At 40.5% G+C, this 24,670-nt stretch overlaps 1 protein-coding gene across 1 annotated transcript in view; it reads right to left on the minus strand.

Moving 5' to 3' along the window:
- KCNH5 (potassium voltage-gated channel subfamily H member 5) overlaps nucleotides 1-24,670 on the minus strand; it is a 157,519-nt gene that overhangs the window by 53,123 nt on the left and 79,726 nt on the right. Inside the window, exon 8 of the mRNA XM_033062188.1 lies at nucleotides 8,165-8,364. Within this exon, the coding sequence (XP_032918079.1) occupies nucleotides 8,165-8,364 (200 nt within the window). The remainder of the gene's footprint in view (nucleotides 1-8,164; nucleotides 8,365-24,670) is intronic.

Here is a 24,670-nt window from a genome sequence, read left to right on the forward strand (position 1 = left end):
ATCACTGTACAGAGATATACGGAGATATGAGTTATCAGTGATATCAGCAGTAAATGAGTAATGATCTAAGAGTTAGCCAGGAACAAATCTGCTTAATTTGAGTTTTCCTGCCTGATACATAGGCATTGGGAACAGAGAATGAAACAGATGACAAATAAAACAAATATTAAATAGTAGAAGATTTGGCAAGGCATTGTTGACTGCTGTAGATACATGTAAATATAGGTAGAGAAAAAAAAGAGAGCAAAGACAGACAATTGCAAGATTCAGCTGCCTGTTTACTGCATGCTCTTCAAATGAGCACTTCAAATTCAGATTAATATTCACCTGAAAATGACCCCTTACTGATAGCACATGATTTTGGACATTCTATTGTGAATTGCTCTCACTGAGGTATCAGCTTTTTTAAGGCGGTATGCAACTAAAGAAATACAAATTAATATCACCATGGCTGTCCCTGAGTCCATAGTGTGTACAAATGCACACATGAGCGTGCACAAAAAAAAAAAAAAAAAAAAAAAAAAAAAAAAAAAAAAAATCTTTTTTGAATCTTTTCACTGTGAAGGAAATGCCTCCAACACATCCTGGTGACAGAACCAGAGCTCTGCTGGGACATTGGCTCTGCCCTGTGCATTCTTTCAGCAGCACAGCAAAAAACCACCAAGACAAATTTCTTAAGAGGGGATTTCCTTGAAGATTCCATGGCCTTTGGCAGTTTGTAAGGCAGGCAGGGTATCCAGGATGCTGTGGCAATGCTTTGCTAAGTGAGGGACTTGGAGAGGACAGGTGCTTGTGCTGCTGCAGAATTTACTCTGTAATAAATCTGCAGCCACAGACTTTGCAGCCAGCTCTCCCCTACGTGTCCAGGCTGCGTGAAAGAACAGAACCTGCTGTGTATCAGTGCAAAATCAGGGGAGAAAGCTGAATTCTAACCAGAGGAGAATCTTTGCTGGTTGTACCAACTCTGATTCCACCAGGAAAGAAGCAAGGCTCCCTGAACAGCACACAGGTATCTTTAAAGACCTGACCCACTACAGAGCTGAGGGAGTAGAAAGGAAAGCCCAGACTAATATTTATCATTTTCCCTCTTTGTACAGGAAACTGAATCTCCTCAAAGTCAATGTAAGACAATTGCTGAGCTCTGCCATCACCACTGAGCTGATACAGACTCCAGCACAACTCCCAGAGCAAAGACTCAACAGCAGCAGCATCTCCTGATCATCTCATATGGAAAATGCTGACAGTGAGAGAATGGCTTGTGGTTGCTGCTAGAGATTGGGAAAGGCAGGAACCAGCTCTGGAATACCCACTGGGAATTGGCACAGAACATCTCACAGCATTTTCAGCTCAAGATCTGTAGGGGTGAGGAATTAAGCTCCCCAGGAGGCTCCATCTGATTTTTTAACTCTCTCATCCATTTCCCCAGCATGTGCAGGCAGTTCAAGATAAGCTTCCTGAACAGCTCAAAGAGCTCTACAGGGAGCAGAGATTATAAAAAATTCAAACAAAAGCAAATGAATCAAAACAAAAACTGCACAGATTAAGAGTGCGTCCAAACGACATCTTTTAGGATGGGTTTACAGGTTTAAGTATTTGTTAAAAAATTTCCCCAGCTGTAAAACACCATGGGATGGCATAGCAGGCAGTTAAGACTTGTCAAAAAAAGGGGCAGAAGCCACTGAATCATGAATATTAGCTATCAATCCTCTTTCAGCACACAGGATTCCCACATTTTGGGATTGGAGGTAGGGAGCACATTGGCTGATAACCAAGCCAAGAGCTTTGACATTCTGTGGTGTAATAACTAGGACTGTTTCCTAAATGAATAACTGTAATAAATATCAGAGATACTAAAAATGCCTGCTTTAAAAATAAAGAAATTAAACTCCTCCAACCTCAAACCCATTTGAGGCCAGAGATAAGTCTGTTTATTTTGTGGAGAAAGGCCACTCTGGGTTTTCAGACATATTCAGCAGTCAGAATCAAGGTCAGTTCTTTCTAAAAAACCCACAACACTCACTAGGCAACTGACCAAGTTACTCAGATTTTTAGAAAGATTTGGCTCATTTGAGTATGGAATTCTTTTTCCGGCCTGGCTAAAAGTGTTACATTTGGCCCTGGATGGAGGCCAAAGAGACAAAGGTATGAAAAGAGCTGATTGGCAAATCACAGCATTTTTCTGTGATAATCAGGTAATTTTGTAAGGATCTCAAAGATGATGTATGGAGCTGAGCAGTAATTAACCCTGCATGCATTAGGGTGGTCTTTAATACATCACAGAGCGTCTTGGCACTGAGAAATGAATGTCAGCAGCAGTGGTGTGCTGTGTTTTAATTGCAGTAAGATCCAAGGTCACTTGGATTTAAATGCTCTGAAATCGAGATCTGAAAATCACATTTGAGTTTGGCTTGTTTTCTTATTAATAATAAATGAGCTGAACCAGTGATTCAAATTGATAGATTTAGTGGTATCATAACAACATTAACTTGTTTTTTTAACTGAGTAACCTGTTAGAGACATTTTAAAAATCCCTAGAAATTGGCTGTAGAGTCCATTAAATTCAGTTTTGTCAACACAGATAGAATCTGGCTAAGGATTTGAAAATCAGGACAAGATGAGAGGCAGCAACATGTCATTTAAGGAACAAAGTGGCTCACCAGACCAGGGGCTACTGGTCTGTCTAATGCAGTGAAAAGTGGCACACTAATAACATCCATGGATGACCCCAGTAGTATATCCCAGGTTGCCTAAAGGTTACATATTTAAAGGTTTGATTATTTCCAGTTTTGTTGTCATTTCTACAGCGAGCAAAGTTATTGCACAGCCTTCTAGTGGGGCAAGGATAGCACACTACTGGGAAATCTATCCTTAAAAAACAGCTTTTTAGATAAAACAAGAAAGAGAAACATCAGAAAGAATGTGTTGTACATCAAAGAATTTCTCAAGTCACAACAGTTTCTGGCACTTAAGGTCACCCTTGGAAGAATGGAATTATTCAGTGCACTATTTTCTTTTGTGCCTCTTCTGGAGGAGGCTTTATTTTCTCACATGCAGCATTATGTAAAGACACTCAAGGAAATGAAGGTTGAAAACAGATGTGGAGAAGACCTTCCCTGAGATGTGGTGTGGAACTGTCAGCCCCTTTGTCTGCTCCATCCCTTTGCTGGCAGTGCTCAGGGAATTGCCCAGCCCATCCACTCAGGGAATTAAGCTCATGAGCTGCTCCAACAGCCCTGGCATCTCCTCAAGCATGACAAGTTCACCAATTATTCTGTGTTAATCCCAAGATATTACTCTGCCAAAAGGCAGAGATAACTGAGTACTCTCTGGTCCTGCAGAGTGCATGCAGGAGGCAAACAATCCATAAAGGGGAAACAGAGAGCCCCACTGGTGCACAGACCCTGCTCACGGAGCCATGGGAAGGAGTGTGAGACCCTGAGCATCTCTCCTGCATCCTGCTCTCCAGAGATCCATGGATCCCAGCTGTACCTGCTCCTATCTCAGCTCTGTGTGTGAGGCACAACTCCTTGTTCACCTCATCCCCAGCTGCAAGGAACGACCAACAAACTCTACAGCCTCTACAATGAAACAAAAACACTCGTCTGAACATTTTTACCCATCCCTTCCAGCAGGGAACTGTGTGCAGCTGTCACAGCTAATCTTGTGGAAATTCTCTTTGGCCACAGAGCTTGGCAGCCTTCTACTCGTGGTCATCCACAAGGAAATCCAGCCAGCACTTACAGACACCTCAGTGTGATGGGACGTGGCAGGAAGGGCAGCCTGATTCCTCTGTTTATCTCAGGGTAGCACTAATTATTTCTACAGCTCTTGAAGCTCCTATTTACAGCAAATATGAATAAGCTGCACTGTCCTCATGTAGATTAATGTTAAATGAAGTTATAACCTGTGTCTATTTACCATAAACCCATCTCCTTTATGAAAGATTAGGGGGGTCAGCAGTGAATAATTCTAATACTGTGTTATGTTCCTGTGATTTCCATTTCAGTCAGTGCAATGTGGAATTGCCTTTCATTATCCCAATTGCCATTGATGTTCAGGTTGAAACTAAGTAAGATGACTTTTTTCTTGTTCAACCTATGGCTTTTCTGAAGGAAACTACTGTTAAAACATGAGAGACATTTATTTAATTGCTTTTCGAGCGAATTGTAAGCCATACAACAGCACAGAGGTCAAGATGAGAAAATCTTTGGGTTTTACAGACATTTCAGAATGTTATCATTAGATAAGACCTTGAGACATCCGCATGTTAGTTAATGGTTGTTCTGCTTTCCTGGATAATGACCTATTTCTTACAGAAGAGCTAGTATCTATAAATTTCTCATTTGCTGCCTGGATATTTTAATAAAAACTAAGACATTTGAATTCAGTGTGTTTCATATATCAAATTATTACTGCAAAAAAAATCTACTTAAAAATGGTTGTATACACAGAAAGTACTGCTTCTTTTTTACCTCTCACAAAAAAAGAAAAAAATCCAGGTTGTGATGGACGAGAGATGCTGTTTAATGCATAAAGGCTTTTCAGTTTTGTCATGTTTTTAACCCTGCTCATTATTAGGTGAGTAAACCCAAAATCTTCATCACTTAAAAAAAAAAAAAAAAAAGGAAAAAGAAATCCCATCTTGTTTGAGTCACTGTAACACCAGGAGATAAGTGTCCACATATCACATATCTCATCCCAGCTGTCAGAGGAGGTCTCTCATGTTTAAGTGATTTAAGATTATGGATCAGAGGCCACTTGCTTCCCCTTAGGTAATAATAATAAATATGCTAATGCTTTTAGTGTCACTGTTAATTCCTTGTTTGTGAGCACTCAGAGATGGGCTGAAGCAATGTGCTCTGAAGGCAGGATTTGAAGATGAGCTATTCCCTAGGAGATCAGGGACACCAAAATTCTGAGCTTAAAGCACCATCACCCTTCAGTGTCGGAGATCAAGTCCTCTTCCATATAAAAGGAAAACACACTGAGGTTTTAAATTCTTTTCAGGACATCCTGCTACAGAGGCAGCAAGGACTTCCCTTAACCTCCCCACTCTAACTTCCACTTTGCCTTCAGTTCTCATGTAAGGACTCATCAGTTTGGCCAAGATCTTCTTTGGGACTACACACCCAATGTATCATTCAGGGATAAATATTTGAGGCAACAAATCAACACATATGAAGTGGTAGTAATGTCCATCAAGTTTTTAACTTATATTTTGATTTCAAGCATATTAATTAAAAATCTTTGGTTATCAAAGAAACATGTGTTAATTCTTGCTCCGTCAGTGCTAGGATAATTCAACATCACAGAAACCTACTGCAATAATCATATAAAAAAACTCATTCTTCCTTCTTGTTCTTTAAATTTGGGTTTCAAAACAAAACCATTTCAACATGCTGAGTGACTGAAAGACTGTATTGCAAATTTGGGGCAAATAATGTCTCAAAACACACTCCAGTGTGACAATGGAGATATATTTGGAACAATTTAGGAAGTAATAGAGTATATTTGGTTGAAAAACATTCTTGGATGATGGAAACTGTCTGATCTGTCTGATGGAAAAGATTAAATTCCTCACTAATTATCCTGTTTCATGAGCATGTGTGTTTTGCAAGACAATAAGAAGCTTAATGAGAAGTTCACAAAAATTAAGGAAAATGGGAAATCATGTGATGCAAATATATCCTCACAACAGAATGTCATTACTGGAGCTTAGAAGATGAAACTGGGAGAAACCTCTAAGGTCAGGTCCAGACTGTCAGATAAAGCAGTGCAGAGAAGCAATCCAAGACCCAGAACAAAAATTCTCTTTTCCAAGCTGGAGCACTGTCTGGACTCAGCACCTCCCATTATCCCCTCTGTACCCACCAAAATAAATCTGACATCACACTGGGTACCTCTGCTCTAGGTTTGGTGAAGATGGATGCAATTTAAGTGCAGAGCTTCTCACAGCAGGGCTTGAAGGGTTAAAGGAGGACCTGAGGCAGGAGAAGCCCACCCTGGATGGCCAATCTCTAGGACTGTACCGCTGTTTCTATGATTTTTCAGCTGGAATTTACAACAGTTTCTCATTTGTTTGGGTGGAGACATCATAACACTTTTCTGAGTGGAGATAAATGTAAGACTGGCTGCAGCACAGCAGCTTTCCAAGCTTTTGCTAAAGGCCAGGTTTTTGCAGCAGAAAGCAAACTGCCTGCCCCTTGCCCTTGTACAGACCCTGGGATGCTCTGTGCCACTGCAGCTTTTGTTTTTGCAGACTTGCAGGCTGCAAGGGACACAAAATACCCAAATACCCAATCTGGTGCTCAAGTTCTTCCCTTTCTCCTGTCTCTCTTCTTCTGTACCATGGGCTTTTCTGGGAAGCTCCATTAGCTGCAACTACTGATGTCCAGGTGCAGAGGTTCCTGAAATACTTCCACAGTTTTAAATTGGGCTTGGAACCAGGCCTATGTTTTGGTAAGTCTTCACCAAGGGAAAACAGCTGAAAACCTAAGTCACAGATTTTACAGGTAAATTAATTATCTAGCTAAGCAGCCACTCCATCTCACAGACCACAGAACAATGCTTGCCACAATTTGGAGATTATGGCTCTAACTGCATTTTTATCATCTATAAAACTGGACATGTGGAAACTATGGTAGGAAATTTCAGTAATTAAAGCATAGGTTCTCCTAATTAACTGCAAAGCATCATTAAAATCTAATAAAACTGCAGTGGAGTAACACAGGACTCTGGCTTAACCGCAAGAAGATAAATGCAAATAGCAGCTGAATTTTCATGTAGTTTGAAGTTTAGACAACAGAGCTGAATGGATTTACAGTAGTGTAGAACAGAAAAGCTCATTTTAACACGTGTCAATCAGGATTAGGATATTAGGGTGGGTATTAGTGTACAAGAAGTTAATATATTAAAAAATGTGGCATACTGAAGCACAAGAATCAAAGAAATAAAGATTTTTGCTACCTAAAGTAGTTTTATTTGTGGTGGTAAACTGAATTTCTCAACAGATGATAAATAAGAGAACTGGTGTGGCATCAGCATGATGTAAGATTTTTCAGTGCAGGGACTTCATCCTGGCATATCTGAGCAATCTGCATCACCCTCCCACATTGCACCAGAGATTCAACTGAAGAAAGAACTTCAAAGCTCTGCAAGCACATTTCAAGAGTCATCTGTCCTCTGTCATGACTTTTCCTTAACTCTTTTGGACCTTTGGTCTCTAAGTTCTTAGGTGGGAAATCATGGATACTGGAGCTTGAATGCCTAATTTAAGCTGACGTGGCCACAGGAGCCATAGGAGCATCACTGATCCTCACTGAACAAAAATCTGTACTAAAATTCCTTTATCTTGCCTTATGTTCAAGGCATTGCAGGTGGAACCCTTCCCTCACCTGCCTCAGCTCTCTGAAATATCCAGAGCTGGGCAGACTCACTGCACATGCAATGCAGAAAGAGAGTTCTGTGGTCAGCCATGAGGTCAGCCCTGGCTCATGGTGAATCACTCTCCAAAGATGACCTTCTGAAATCAGCTTTGGAAGAAACCTAAATGACCTCAGATCCTTCTGAGGGCTAAAGTCCTGCAGGATTTCCACCCTGGCAGGGATGCCAAGGGTATCACATTCTCTGTTCCTCCCTACCAAAGGCCTGAAGTGCCAGTCCAGAGATTGGAGCTCGGGGAGATCAATCTCTGCTGCCATTAAATCTTATACTGATTATGCTGATGGATACACTGACATCCTGGGCATCAGCAGAAGATCCAAGCCAATCAAACTCATTTAATTGCAATCCACAGATGCCAATACTTCTCAGGATAATACAGATGTAGTTTAGACACCACATTATGTTCTTGGGCTAATTTGAAGACCAATTTCTCATTGATTTCAATAGTTAAGTACATTAAAATTATTTAGCATTTAGACAAACTAAGACTGGAAAGCGGGAAACATTTACCACAATGAAAAATAAAGGCATACATTGAAAGCAGCAAAACAGTTCAATTTTTAAAACAATCATTTTTTTTCCAAACACAAACATAATAAAGGCATAGCATGCAGTTAAGAATTTGTTAGTAAATTATAAGCTGCTATACAGTCCACTTTCTGAGAAAGCACACAATGGACACAAACTCCTGCTATCTAAACTGTTACCTCATAACTCATACCTTTTCTGTGTCAATTCCTTTAGACATGGACCAGGTTGAGACAATATAATCCATGACTCTTTCACTAAGGCCTTTTGGGACTTGATATAATTTTAGGAAATCCCTCACATTGTTCAGCATCTCATGGTAGCGGTTGGTGTTGGCATACATTTGCTGGAAAATGGTGGTGACGTTTCCAAAAATAGTTGCATAAAGAAGAGCTGGGGGGAGAAAAAAAAAGAAAATAAATATATATGCTCTAGTAAATGCTAATTATAATTCATGGACAATGTCAAAGAATTTTATGTTTTAGATTCTTACATTAGACATCACAGACTTTTCAGAAAAGAGAAATATTCTGGTATCACATAACACCAATGTGCTGCACTACTTCTGCTTTTGAATTATCAAATGCACAGAAATGTGCCTGTCATTTTTAATAATCTTTGCTCAGATGTACTTCATAGCAGAATTCAGTTATGGATTTCCATATTGCTTTTTTTTTAAAAAAACAACAAACAACTGCAGCCTACAAATGGTAAGAAATAAGCCACTGTGCAAGGAAAAATGCCTTCCATCACTCAGTGCATAACATCTTCCCTCTACACAACCCATTTCTACCTCATTCCAGAATTCTCACTTTGTTTCACACCAATTTACTATTGTACATCACCCATACATGAGAGGTGGCATTTTTAAAGAAACCTGGTGCTCTCCTAAAACCTATCTAATAGAGGAATTGTACTTCCATTTCACACACTGCTTTTTGTATGTCCAGGAAGAAATCAGATGTCAAAGTTCATCACAAATACAGGATTCATACCAAACAACGTCACACAATGTGTGGCACAAATGAACACAAGATTTCTCTTTAAGAAAGCACAGCAGAATAATGCTCTGTGTGATGCAGCAAGGGCATTTTTTCCCTTGCTTTTCTGATTGCTGCATCATATCTGCAGGCTACAGAAGGATTTTCTTTATCCCTGTATCCATTCAGACATACATCAACACTTCAGTAATTTCACGATTATAAGACGCACCTGATTATAAACCACAATTCCGGGTGTCGGCAACTGGCTTGGGTTACAATACAGGGTGTGATAAATGTATCTATTCTATCACCATCTGTTGAGGGTGGGGGCAGTGATCTCCACGGCAGATATTCTGCTAATGGGCATCCATTGAAACCAGGCAGGGCATTGTTCTTTATCTTTTCACACCCCATCCTTCCTCCAGCCAGTCATTTTCTGCTCATGGCCATTGAGTCCCACTGTGGGACTGATAAAATTACTGCATCCCATTGGGAGTTGCTCCAGCCAGGGGGAAGAGCCCAACATTTCTTACCAAGATAAAAACAGAGGTTTTGGGACACTAAGGGAGCCCCTTTCTCCACTGGACTCCAGAGGAAAACCGGATTTCTCCACATCACCACTGGAGCTCCAGAGGGAAACTGCACCTTGTACAGGAGCACTGCTCCAGCTGAGCCACATCTGTCACTGCAGGAGGATGCAGCCACCATGGAATGGGACTGCTGCCAACACCCTGCCTGACGGGTGTCAGGTTGTACTCTGACTGTGTCAGGGTTTGGGGTTTGTTTCTTTGTAGTACTGTATTTCTATTTTAATTTCCCTAGAAAAGAACTGTTATTCCTAATTCCCATATCTTTGCCTGAAAGCCCCTTGATTTCAAAATGATAATAATTTGGAGGGAGGGGGTTTACATTCTCCATTTCAAAGAGAAGCTCCTGCCTTTCTCAGCAGACACCTGTCCTCCAAACTAAAACAGCAACTTTTTGTTCTTTGTCTGTATATAAGCCACACCTGATTATAAGCCGCACTTTGGGTTCGGACCCAAATTTTAGTCAAAATGGTGCGGCTTATAATCGTGAAATTACTGTATATGGATTATAAAAAAAGTTTAGCTGGATGAATGCCACACAACTTTTTTGTTTATTTAGCTTTCTCTGCTCCTTTGGACTTTTGCAGCAGGACAAACCTGATGAAATATCACTTCTCTTAAGTGCAATGTCCCTCATCCTTTTGAACAGTCACTGATTTATCATGCACTCATCAGGTACGTGAGGGCACAAATATCTCTGATGTTAGATGCTGCTGCAAATCATTATAAATCTACAGAGAAGCCCTAACTGACCCCAAAATGCTGCCTTTCTGCAGGAGTAGAGTTCCTACAGCCTCTAACTACAGCTAGACTGCATCTCCAAATCCAATGCTTATAACCCAGCTGCAGACCTGCCCAGAGGACACAGGCTGATGGAAAATGTGCCCTGCAAGACTTGAACAAAGAGATTCAATTCTGCCAGGCTGGAACAGCTAGGAATGCCATGGTGAAAACAGTTTGTCTGAAGCAACTGGCACCTATTACCTCCTCTTGGCAGAGAGGATTTGTAGAGAATTATAAGACCAGAGAAGAAATTCTAGTTCTGTGTCATAATACAGAGTCCTGGAAAAGTTGCATTTAAAAAAAAATGTTTCTTCAAGAAATTAAGGGTAGAATAAATCATGGAATCAAGCACACAAAATCCCTGTGATCATAAACACCCAGCAATACCTCACTAAGGCAGGATCCACCAGGCTGTGGAGTCTGCACAGACAAACTCAGCATTATTTCTCTGCTGGAAACCAAACTCTGTTGGATTCCTTTCGAACTGGAAATGGTAAAAATGGTTCAGTTTATCCAAATACTCCACTCCTCTCACAGGTTACTGCATGGAGGATATTTGGCAGAGTTAAAGGGAACCTGCTCAGATCTTCAGAGCTTTGGAGCTGTGCCTCAAAGGTTCTCCTCACTTGTGGTGCTCCCCCATTCCCACACCTGTAGCTGCTGAGGGTGGTATGTAGCTTTTGGGGGGAGAGAAGAGTCTTCATTATTTACCTCTCTCTGTAAATTTTATTCTCATCCCTGTCCTCTACATGATAACTGGAAAAGGAGGTCATTTATAAAAAGCTGATGTTTATTGTTTTGCAGGTCTTGGTGTGCAACACAAGTTTGGAGATGCTGAAGAGCATCTCACCTTCGAAGGGTTAAGGCTCTCCATCAATAACTAATATTGCCCATAATTAGCAAGTGAAGATTTCTCAGAGAATCTCTATTTACTGAGTAAATATTGAAGTGACAAGTGTGAGTCTTACCCCTCACCTGAAAAAAAAACAAAGGCAGATGAACACTACCAAGGGCATTTCACTTTTGCTGTATTTTAATTATTTTTGGCAGGTAGAATTGGCAGTAAAAAAACATTTACAAAAGGTCCTGGAAGAAAATAAAATTGTGTGCCTCTCTTCATAGTAAAAGTATTTAAACAACCTCTAAAGAAATCTCTGAAGTTATTCATATACTTTAACAGTTTCACTTTAGTCTCTCAGTTTGCAATAAACAGGAGAGATGAGGTTGAAGGTGAAATTACACAATTTCATGAAGGAAGGGACTGCTTAGGTCAAACTGCATTTATTCACCTTCTCTTTAATGATTTGAATTTCTCCAAACATTTCCTGTTATGTTCCTACAGTCATGCAACGCTCATTAACTCACTGTTCCATGTGTGCAAATCTGGAACAGTCTTCACTAAACTTGATAGAGATAAATTTGATGTAATGATGCAGAAATACTTCTTCTCAGTCCTAAAGGTGAGGTGAGTGGTCCAACTGTAATTGTAGTTTCTATTTTAACTCTTCAGTGTGGAAAATCTCCCCAAAATTGCTTACAAGAACCCAAGTACTATATATTTTTCCATATAAAATCTGTTACTATATTTGTACTTTTACAAAACATTTCTGAATGATTTAGCAATGGTGTTACATAAATGTTTTAGCCTATTTAAAAATAAGGAACTTTCTGGGGAAAAAAGGCCCAGAGTCACCTAAATAATCCCAGATCTCTGATTATCCTGAGTGTGTGCTAAATACATCCATACAGGAACATCTTCCTTAAGGAACTGAAGGCTTAATTGAGAGATCTGATTTTCCTTCAGTCCTGCTCTACACTAGAGTATTATTAACCCAAGCACATACAATATTCCTCTAAACTGCAATTGTAAAAAAGATTGGTGAGGGGGTACCAGCTTCTTCTCCCAAATATCAAGCAACAGGACAAGTGGAAATGGCCTCAAACTGTGCCAAGGGAGGGTTAGATTGGAAATTAGGAAAAATGTCTTCACTGAAGGATTGTCCAGCACTGGCACAGCTGCCCAGGGCAGTGGTGGAATCACCATCCCTGGAGGGGTTTAAGGGACAGGCAGATGTGGCACCTGGGGATGTGGTTTAATGGTGGGCTGGGCAGTGCTGGGTTAATGGTTGGACTCAATGACCACAGAGGTTTTTCCCAACTTAAACAATTCTATGAGGCTGGAAAAATATAGATTTTCATTTCTGCATGTTGAGGCTAGCTGCAGCTTCTTCTTCAACTAATTTTTGAAATTGGCTATTCCTGCAAGATTTTTAGATAAGTATTATTAAAGTTCTACCAATCAGGAGAGATTCAATAAAAACTCCAATATCCATTTTTGTATTGGGCCTAATTTTGGTACTGAGAGGCTTCTCTGTGCAGGGGTGGCTGCTGTGAAAAGCTGCTGGAAGCTTCCTCCACATCCAGCAGAGCCAATGCCAGGCAGCTCCAGGACAGATGAATTAGAAATGATGCTAACACCTCTGTGATATCATGTGTAAGAATAATAAGAGAAAAAATTGTGCAGTTATAACAGCCAGAGAAGAGAAGGGTGAGAATGTGTGACAGGAACAGCTCTGCAGACACCAAGGTGGGTGTCTGGCATCAAATCACTACCATTTACCAAATATAAATAGAAAGAATCCCAGTACTCAAATATCTGATTTATGATTTTAGGAGCTGAGCAGTTTTCTGCTATTTCTTTCCACCTCAACACATCTGCTCAGACTGCAAAATGTTTGGTGCAACACCAGGCAGTGGCCATCTCCTACATCAAACAGCCTCTCTGAGATGCTGCAGCAGCAAAAAGCTGCCACTTTCTGAACAGAAATAGCTTTCCTCAAATCCACCAACACATTTCAACCAAGTTACTACTTGGGAGAAAATAATCCTCCTAAGCCCCCTCCTCCCTCACTGTTTTATAGCACTTCTGTGATGCCAGCCCCAGCCTCCCACCTCTCCCCATCAGGGACACTCCAGCCTGCCAGCTGTGCCAGCGAAAGCACCAACACAGCCCTGGGGTTTTACAGCTCTTCAGAAGGCCAACCTTCATTCTCAATCCTTGCCCTCACTGTTTTTCCCCATTTACAGGGAGATGCCAACACCAGAGCACTCTAACTTTTATATTTTTCTTCCACAATCCTCCAAACCATTAAAAAAAACCTTTCCTCCAATTACCTCTGCAACTTTCCTGGCCCAGCAGCTTCCTGATGTTACAGTAATGCAAATCCTAAATTAAGAGGATAGTGATAATAAAGATAGGCCTGTAAAAGCCCTGTTAACATTGATGTTTGCTTGACAAGAACTGAATGGTTATGTAAATTAGATGATTATCAGTAGTAAACTGCAGGAACTCACACTCACTGCTCTTCCCCTCGAAGGGGACACTGCACAGAAGAGAGGGACAACTGCTTTGGAGGCAGTTGGGCATTTGGCATTCTTTATGCATAAATTCTTATTAAAATGAAGGCTTTCAACTGCATTTGCACCGTTGGTCACTAATTTTTAAACCGTGAACCTGGGAGCTTTCTTTTTTTCCATGAGCACACTCAGCTAATGGAAAACACTTCAAAGCCCCAATGCCTTGCCACCCTGCAGATGTGATGACCTAACTACCTGTGCTTTTGCACTGAGCTGCAAGCCAGGATTGGCTGAAATGGTATTGAAAAACACAGTCTTAAATTAAAGCTACTGTTGTCCAGAGCTATCAGTGGGTCTGGCTTCCAGTCCTGTGGCAGTGATGGACAAGAGCTGGAGCTGGCTGAGGTTATTCAGCAGCACAGACAACAAAATTCCTCATTTCAACCAGCTGAGGATGAAGGGCAAGGGCTTGATGCTAAGAAGCTTCAAATCAGTTTGCACACACATTCTCTGCTCCACATCCCCTTTACAGCAACCTCAGGTTATTAGATTACTCGGTTCCTTCACCTGAGAAACAGAGCCAGCCATCAGCAAGAGAGCCCTGCACAGGCTCAGGGGGTTCCTGTTGGTGTTTGGATTGAATTTCCTGCATCTCTTGCCATTGGAAAGCTTTACAACTCTTGGGACTGCCAGGGTCTGCTTCTTCCTCATCACATTAGTCAAGGGTGTTAAGCAACACATGAAAAGGCACAGCCTGAAAAATGGTGGCAATTACACCCCAACAGCAGCAGGGCAAACAGTAAAGGCACCACTTGGCTGGAAAAATCCTTATTTTACAGTGAAAAGGCCTTGGTTATAGAATCTTTTTTCTCTAAGAGCTCTGAAGTAAGAGGCTCAGGGCTTCTTTTACACATTTCATGTGCAGTGGAAGTTGGGTTTAAGCGGTCACAGATTTTGATGGTGGCTGTTGAGGCAGGAATATTTAACTTTCATTTATCAGAACAGTATGACACAAACACAGATAACAAATAACTAGTGAAATGAGTGAATCCATTTCTCAAATAATGCTTCATCATTCCTGTTTCTTCAAAAACCGATCACCACCTTGTCAAATAGCACATCTAGCATTTCACACACTGCACAAAGTCCTGTGCAAAGGTAAATGGTAATTAAAACACAATCACTTCCCTAAAGGAATTACAGTGGGTGCAGAAGGAAAATAGAAATTAACCAAAGTTCATGAGAATTATGTTCACCATGAATTCCAGTAACTTCCATGCCTTTAGCACACTTTGCTCCATCCTTATTTATCATTTTCTCCATTTTGAATATTATCTCCTACACTGCCTCATTTCCATGCAAACCTCCCCAGAATTTCGGAAGAAGCTGAATTGTGTCTGTCAGACAATCATCCACCTATCACATAAATCTTTCTCTTTCCTTTCTCCATCAAAAAAAATATTCCCAGAGTGCTGTCCTTACTCTTGTTACTGTCCAGAACTAAGACCCAGGGATCAAAACCATGCTGTGCCTTCCTCCCTGTGCCTCAGTGTGTCAAAGCTGTCACCAATAACAAGCACAGGACACAAAGGGTCTCCAGCCCTACTGAACTGCAGCACAGCAACCAAAAGGATCATCTCAAAAAACAAAAAAAGTTCCCTGAGCAAAGTTGGCAGCTGTCAGTATCCCTGTGTGAAACAACTTTACAGCTCCGTGCTGGGCTGAAGCTGTGAGGCTTTTTGTCTTGTTGATTTTTTTTTCCCCTTTAATACTTTTAAAGAATTTTTTTTTTAGTGGGACACCAAGTTCTTGTCACATTCAGATGAACTCAGGATAGCAATGTTGCTGGAGGCAGGATGCCAGAACATCACTTGCACACTGGGAACACCACCTAAATTGCCTGTCTTGTTAAAATATAATGGAAAATTTGTAAACACACCTTCAAAGGACGGCACTGTAGGAAAAGATGCTTCTAGCTCTAGGCTCCTAGGTTCTTTTTGAATGTGAGTGCCAGTGCAGAAGTTTGTGCTGTATAAATCTATGTACTAGTGTGGTTTAGATACTCAGAAATACACACACACACATATATGTGTATACATATAAATATATATGCACATACACACAGATACACAGTGTAAAGGTGAACAAACAATATCAATGGGCACAGAATTTCTGCAGCTGCAAATTTTCCTTTGAGCCTTCTAATTTGCTCATTCTTTGTAGTTCTTTCAAATCCAATTTTGCTTATTCATTTAATTAAATGTTGGGTTTTATCTCAGCACAAATAACAAGAATGGGTTTGGGACAATTAAAGGAATTATTCCAGCTATAAAATACTGGCCATGTACAGCCCTGAGCAATGTGGTAAACACACCTGTTACCATAACAGTGAGTATTTATACAATATCTGTCTGAAAATATTAATGAGACAGAGAACAGGTAAAGCAATATTGCTTCTATTCAGTAGAACTCAGCCTGAACTCTGTGTGAAGATGGATTTTTGTAAGTAATTATAGGGCATTTTTAACAACAAAGTAAAGTACTTAACCCTTAATATTAGAAGCCTCAAATTTGGAGATGATATTTCCATCCTATTATTTTCAGAGTAATTCTGCTTCATAAAATGACCACAAAACTGCTTCACTGAACTCATAATAATACATCTTACTCATCTAAGTCATCTACAGAAGCACTCTCCCTCTAATTCTCTATCCAGCAAATTCAGCACTTCTAGACAGACTTTAGCAAATTTTTGTATCCAAAATTTTCCATCTGATGCTGACAGATTAGCTCTGATTAAATTTCTCTTCCCTGACATGTTTGCACTGAAAGCAATGGAAAACAAAAAAGTTTCACAAAAAAGTTGGAACAATTCACCTCCAGGTTTTATACAGCTAAAAACTACAAACACAGCAAAACATTTTTTTCCTTCAGTCGTTTGGTTTTAAATATGAGAAACCTGAAGAATGGAAGAAAATTATATTTTGATGCATAAAAAGAGTCTTAACAGCTTAAAAAAACCAAAAATGGTGGAACATTCATTATTTTCACACATACCCTCAATTTATATTTCAATGGAATATTTTCCACAAAACCAAGCCATGAGTTCCTAGCACAGTGCTGGCAATAAGGGCCAATCCAAACTCCTTTTCTCCCAATTTATTAGCACCAGATTTCCATTTTATCAGTACATTTGTGCTCATGGCTGGTGTGAAGCCTGCTCCCCATTCCCACACTTGGGCAGAGCTCAGGGCTGGACCTCAGCCCCTCTCCTCTTTTTGCTGGCTTTGTCTAAAAAATGTCCCACCAACTTTTTCAGCCTTTCAAGGTGAATTAGCTTTTCTCTACTTTGATTGTTATTTGGGAACCTGTCCTTCATGGCAGTATTGATTTAGCTGTGGCAGATGCTGAGCTGTCACTGAGCCTGACAACTTCTTCAGAGCTTCCTCTGTGGTTGTCTTGTAAAACAGCCAATAGCCAAGTGAAACCTAGCTGTGAGAACAAGCACGTTTCCAACTTTCATACTCCATCAAATCTCGTGTCCTGCTCAGTGCTGCATCCTTCTGGGAGGAGGAGAGAAGCTGGCCTCTCAGTTTGGCACTCAGCATTATCAATTAACCCTTTGTGTGTTCAAAGCACATCCACCCCCCTGGCTGACGGTGGGACCACGATGATCACTGGTCTGTGGCTTGGCAGCCACTCAGAGATGTCACAAAAACACTTCTTATCAGGGCAGAGGGGTCTTTGGGGAAGGTGAATGTGCTTAGGAAAGGGTTTAATTCCCTAAACATGTTGATTTTAATTCCAGCATATCTGGGTAGCTTTTATGGCACTTCAGAGAACACCTGTGGTCCTACGAAGGTTCTCTGCGTTCACCTTTGCAAAGTGACACAAACCACCCTTGTGAAGGGCAAAATAGCAGGCTACATCCCAAAATTGTATTTGCATTGTTCATCAGAGGATCACAAAGCCAGATAGTAATAGACATATTTTAAATTATTGTTTATTTGTTTATTCATTCATTTATTCATAAATGTATATGTAGAACTGGATATCAGTACCCCAAAGGCTATAAAAAGATCTGTTTTCAGGTGAAACAAGCTGTCCAAATACTATACCATTCACATCAGCTCCACTTCTCTCCACCAGTCCCACAGCTCTGCACCATCCCTTCTCCATAATACCAAAAATAAAAAAAACATTCCTGGAAACATTGCTAGCCATCGATGTTGTTCTGGCAGAAGGGGTTTGAGAATATTCAAAAGAGCAACAAAAGATTTCATACACCATCAAACTAAAGCAAACAAACAAAAAAAAAAGCCTGGCTTTTCATTTTGGCCTCAGTGCATGTATTGCTGAACTCTCCATGACTATGTGAGACTGGAAAAGTATCTTTATTTCCTGGCAGCAGCTCCTGGAGCTCTCCTCCCTGTCCAACTCCTTCTGATCAGCACTTGTTTCTATCTGATTACCTCTCTGTTTTCTTGCTCACTATTCCAGGAAGGAGATGCTGGAATTAGATTTGCTGCATTTCCATTCCTACATTAACACTAATTTCACTGAAGTCAATGAAATTACACTGATGTCTGGAGAGTGTCTGAGGAGAATAATTGAGTGTATTTTATCACTTTCCTTTGACTTTTTTAGCGACTGTTTCATTGCATTTTTAAACGTCCCATTCCACTAAAATGCATTTATTCTGCTCTTGGATGCTGCAGTGAAGTTGCTCTGTGGGACCATGGAGCTCTTGCTGTAAAGCTCCAGGCAGTGCCTGGAAGATGCCTGGGATGGGAGGGCAGAGATAAATGTGTGCAGTGATAAATGTGACACGCAGCACCACACTAATTGCTCACCCAGCAAAAATCCATCCCCTGACTGCAGCTCCCTCCAGATATTTATGAGAGGAGCTCAATAAAGAGGGTGCAGAGTGCACTCCTGCCCTGGGCCACTCCTTTCAGATTCCCACAAACCCAGACAGCCCAGGGACTGCACTCACACCATGTACTAGCCAGCAACCATCTCCACCCAGCATATCTGATACCGCTCCACAAATCCATTCCTGGGGTTTTTTTCCTCACCAAAACATTTTTTGTGCTATTCTGCAAGCCTGGCTGCCCCAGCCTTTACACTGACCACCCCCAGCCACCCTTGCTAGAAAGTGAGTAATTGCTGCTCTCCATCTCCTTCACACCACTGTTGTTTTTCGAAACCATCGCCCACTGTGTTTTTCCAGTTGCCATCCCATGCCTCATTCCTGTCACCTTTTAGACACCCTTTTAAATCTTACAGCATCTTGCAGCAGAGCAGTGCAGCGTGGTGCAACAACATTAATTTCTATTGCCTGCCCAGGAATCCTATTTGCCTTTTGTTGACTGGCACTGAATATTGCACCGATATTTCCCAGGAACTCTCAGCAGTAAAAGTCAGGTGTCATTCCTCAGTGGTAACTGCTAATTTAGAAAACATTACTGTGTAGGCATGGCTACCTATTCATTTGTATGCACTGACACTGAATTTCATCAGTCCTTTTTACAACACTTCTGTGCTGGGATTGCTGGATCAAACCAGAAACCCTAATTTCAGGATTCAGCATCCTAAGATGCATCCTAAGATGCATTTAGATAAAGCTATGGGTTAAAAATAAAAGTCTGTGCAAAATTTAATTGTTGGGTTTTTTTGGGTTTTTTTTGTTTGTTTGTTTTTTGGTTTTTTTAGGTTTATGCCAGTATCACAGCTTAGGCCACAATAATTGGGAAGATTTTATCAACTTTCTACTACAAGCAGGACTGACTATTTCCCAGAGCAGGACAAAGCTGTTCTTGGATGTTACCCAAGAGTAACTAAGCCAGCTCTGAAAGTCCAGTGAAAATAAACGAGAGATTTGACAGAATAAAAATATCAAGATTTGACCCAACAGCTACAACAGTTATGGGATATCTGTCAAACATTAACTCTTTAGCAGCAGGGGAAAGCATGAATTTCTAAAAGACATGTTCATCCCTCAGTCTGGTCACCCCCATGTGCCACTAACACCAATATCTTGTTGTCTTTATTAACACACCAGTCAGATCAGCCACCAATGCAAGAGATTTATTTAAGTGGCCTTGATGCCTTTGACAGATCTGTTTATGTCAGGAGCTGAGGGAATGACTGCAGGGTCTCTCCCCACACTTGTTTTGCCATCCTCAGTTGTTTCTCAGCTGTTGCAAGGCACTCATAGCTGGTCATGTGTGCCAAAAATATCCTTTTGTAGGGACAATGACATTAGAGATTACACACAGAACAGGCACTGCACATGGAATGGGGAGTTTGACAGTATTTTCACGTTTTTTGCATGTTACTAAACACCTGCAAGTATCACTCACTTTGAGTTGTCCCACCACCAGTTACTTCTGTGAGTAAGAAACTGCTGCAAGCCCTGCAGGATTGAGTCTTCAAACCACAGGAAAATGATATTCAACAACCCATCTATTAGCACATCTCTTCAGGCCTTCCAGCCTGCTTCTCCCCAAGCCTCTGCAGTATGGTACATTAATTTCACACTGAACTATTAATTGCAGTTGACTTTGCAAAGCTCTTTTCTTTACATTTTTTATTCACTTTCGCAAACCCAATCCCAAAGGAGTTCATCTTATTCCCCACAGTTGTTTGATCAAATTGCAAATATTTCCTTTAATCTTTTCAGGCATTCAGATTTATTAACTGTGGAGCAGAGCCTCTTCATCTCCTCTGCTGATGGTCTGGGAGAAACAATCTTTCACCTATTTCTCATTTTATGCAAGTGCTTATTCCTGCAAGTACATATTAGTAAGCAGAACATTAAAACACATTTACCTAACCTAAATAAAAACACTTTGAACCAAATTTGCAAGCTAACCTGCTTTAGTTCTTAATGATATTAATCTGAAGTCATTTTTCCCAGAGGTCATGGCCCATAATTCACTGAGGTCAATAAAAAGTAGCTGCTGATGTTAGTGAGTTTTAGAGTTGGCAATAAACACATATGAGTGTATTTTCCTTTGAGAAGTTGTATGAGAAATTTCCCAAAGGCAGGAGAAAAGGCCTTTGGGACACAATTTTAATTTTCTTCATGCCTATTCATAGTTAGAATTAGGAATAACAGCAATCATCATCATCATTTCACAGTCTCTTCACATTTCTCATTAATACATACATTTTACAAAGAAAGGTAAATTATTCAATTTTGTTCCATACTTAAACATTTATGATTAAGTTCCAACTTAATCATTTATGTCAATTGTCCCTGTTCTACTTTTTATTAGGAAATTCAGAATGGAATATTTTATAAAATTGAGACATACATTTATAATTTTAAAAATTACTATTCCTCACTTATTATTTTGTTGCTTTTATTCTATGAAATGGGACAAACTTCAGCAAAAAAAAATTAAAAGTAGCACCTTAACCTGAGTCTTAGTCTGTTTGTAACTGTAGAAGACCTTCTAAAGTGAAAGTAGAAGTCAAATGTCTTATTTTTAATAAGTTCTACTTCTCTGCCATCCAAGTGAAGTTTTTAAAAAATAAAATAAAGTTTCCTCCCATTTTTAAAACCTTTCCAGCAGAAAACCAAGGGAAGGATTTTTCTTGTTTCACTGCAGTGTGAAAAAAAAAATCTGAAAAGCAGAGTAAGAGAAGGAGCAAGACAGGACTGTTCAATTCTCTTGAAAACAGGGACATATTAATTCAGAGGTAAAAAAACCTCCCTGTGTATAACCCATTGTGTATATCAATTCTTTTTCCTCAAAATATGTAATTTAAAATAAGAATAATTTTTCAACAGAACTAAGAATTTTCCCACTTTTCATTTTATCTGAGTAACTTTTCGCCACAAGTATTTTTTCCCAATCTCATTAACTCCTCTCATTTCTTCCTGCTTTCCACATCTCCCTTCAGCCTCTGCTGAAGTCTTCCAGAAGTGATATAGCATTTTTTTTTTTATTTAGTGGCTTAGCTGCCTCCCACCTGACATGATTCTGAGCTGTTTTTCTTCATTTTACTCAATGTTGTTCGTAATCATTTAACCTAATTGATAGGATGCCTCCTCTGGGTAGAGCCTGTTGCCATGACACTGTAAGAAAATACTCCACATTTCTCCATTCCTGGATCTTCCTGAAGAATTTATGCAGAACATCTTGCCTTCACCAGCTCCCTGCCTTCACACACATCCATAAAAAATAATTCATGAGCTAACCCTTGCAGGCAGATTTCACTGGAATAATAGGGCTAAAATTGGGAGTGGCTTTTTTGAAGCCTTCTTCTGCTGATGCTGACCAAGACTGCCCAGCTTTATGCAATCACAGAATTGTTTAGGTTGGAGAAGACCTTTAAGATCAGCAAGTCCAACTGCTCCCCCAGCACTGCCCAGGGCACCACTAAACCATGTCCCCAAGTGCCATGTTCACACCTATTTCAAATCCTGCCAGGGATGCAGACTCCACCACTGCCTGGGCAGCTGTGCCAGTGCTTGACAATCCCTCCATGAATAAATTGCTCCTAATACCAAATTTAAACCTCTCCTGGAGCAATTTGTCACCATTTCCTTTTCTCCCATCACATTTCACACAGCAGCAGAGCCTGACCCCCACCTGGCTGCACCCTCCTGTCAGGGATTTGTGATGAGGTCTTCCCTTGGACCTCCTTTTCTCCAGGTTGAGCCCATCCCCAGCTGCTCCTCATCTGACTCCTCCAGACCCTTCCCCAGCTCTGTTCCCTTCTCTGCACACACTCCACCCCTCCATGGCCATCTCACCATGAGGGGCCCAAAACTGGACACAGGGTTTGAGGTGTGACCCAACAATCCCTGCCCTGCTCCTTCTGCCACACCATTGCTGGCATAAGCCATGGGCTGTGCTTGCTGTGACAAGCCAAGGGCACCCAGAGGAAGGCAGCAAGCACAGCACAGCACCATCAGCATGAGGCAGCTCACGAGGAAATGGTTTAGGAGCCAAGCTGGGTCACAGCTGGGTGCTTTTGCAAAGCCCCACCACTCACACCAATAAAAGACATGGAGGTAAAAACAGTGCACAGATGCCTGGAGGATGGAGCCTCACCCTGCATCTTCAGGCACCTTCTGTAATTCCAGCAATGGGATTTGAGACTGTGCCTTTCAGAACAGTCACGAATGCCTGAGATGATTTTCAGGGCTCTGCAGCTCTCAAGGAGCCTTACAGCTACAGAAGAAAGGGCCAGCTTGAGAGGAGTTCCTGCAAAGAGCTGGGGCACAGTGAGGAGCTCCAGATTAATTTATCCTACTTAGAAGAGTGGCCCTTAGTACAAGTTCCTCTCAAATTTGCAACCCCAACCCCTCCTGCCTGACCCCTAGATCACTCCAAAGTATAATCCCAATTTTCTCACAACCTCCTCTACCTCCTGACCCAGACCTTTCCAGCCAGGACATTCATTTGAAAACATGAAATGAAGCCAAAGCATGTTGAGTACACACCAAGCAGCATTCACAGCTCAATCTCTGCAATCCATTTTGGCCTGGCTTTGGACAGTGATCACACTGCTGATACCACAGTCCTTTATTTGTATTTGTCCTTGTGAATGTTTCTAGCAAAACAGAATATTAACTATATTCATTATTTTTACTTACACACACCACTAGAGCTGTGGTTCTGCTGCTCAAAGCTGTGCACTCAATACTGCAGAAATTATACAGATTGGGAATAGTCAAGCTTTTCATGGTAAGAAAAAATCCATTTGTTTTCATTTACACATTATTGAGAAACTTGCTGAGCAAAACTTGCTCTTATTGTTGTTGATGAGGATTCATTCACAAGGCTAGGATAAAAAGCTAATGAAAACTTAAGGAAAAAGTCAAATTGCAAAACTGTATCTGAAGTCCTTTATGTTGTCTCCCTTTCACATTTCAGAGGCACAAGGCTATTATGAAATTTCATTTCTTAATTATTATTTGGGGCAGATTCACACCAGATTCAAGAACTGATTTATTCAGCTAATATATTTATTTTCATTTGTGAAAGACATTTCCAAGCACTGCAACCAAAGTAACAGCAAATTAAAATTCTCAAAAGCTGCAATTTGCTGATTATAATTACTAAGAGCTTGCCCATCTCCTGTCTCATTTACACAAAATAAATTTACAGTCCATTTCCAGGTTCCTCCCCTACGAGCAGTCAGCCAACAGAAAGTATTTCAAAGAACACAGAATTAGAGGGGCTGTGGGGAGGGTGAGAAATGATCCTTTTGACCCTGCACAGGGCCCACAGATAATTTAAGCAAACCTGTACCTACCCCATAAATCTGCTGCCACAAGCAGTCATTAATTGCTCCATAATTTGACAATAAAAGAAATTTGTGTTACCAAGATTCAGTGTGAAGAACACATGGCAAAGCATGTTCCCTCATGGTCTCCTTATTAACAGGTACCATATATATTTTTATATGTCTTTGTGATCTCCCCCAAAAATATGTAGAGATTTATATGGCTCAGATTTTCTTCTCAGGAAGCTTTGATCTTGAGTCCAAATGAAAAAGAAAGAATAATATTTAGATTTAAAAACTGTGGGCAGGTGGGGGTGGGTTATGGTGATAGGAATTAAAATTAAATCGGTTTTGCAGTATTTTATATTCCACTAGGTAACATGAGACAATAAAAAACTCAAAGCTAGGGATGCTTAATGACAAAATTGATAGGTCAGTTTGTTCCACATGAAATTTATCAGTCCATAATGGAATGAAGGGGACACAGAGTGCTAACAAGTTTTTTTAAGATGTTTTGGCAAGATCAGTTAAATGCCTCCTTCTTTGACAAATTAGCTTCTTCTATTGAAATAATATTCTCCCTCAAAAGACTTTAACTGGCTTTAATCATCTCCCACTTTGTTTCCTAGGAAGGGATTTCTGCAATGCTCCAAAGGTGTTTGCATTCAGGGCATTCAGACTCGTTGAATATCTTTGTATTGAAACTCATGAAGATGTTCAGGCCAGTTATTACTGAGGCAC

This window comes from Catharus ustulatus, chromosome 6 (genome assembly GCF_009819885.2).
Source record: "Catharus ustulatus isolate bCatUst1 chromosome 6, bCatUst1.pri.v2, whole genome shotgun sequence".
Taxonomy (NCBI): Eukaryota; Metazoa; Chordata; class Aves; order Passeriformes; family Turdidae; genus Catharus; species Catharus ustulatus.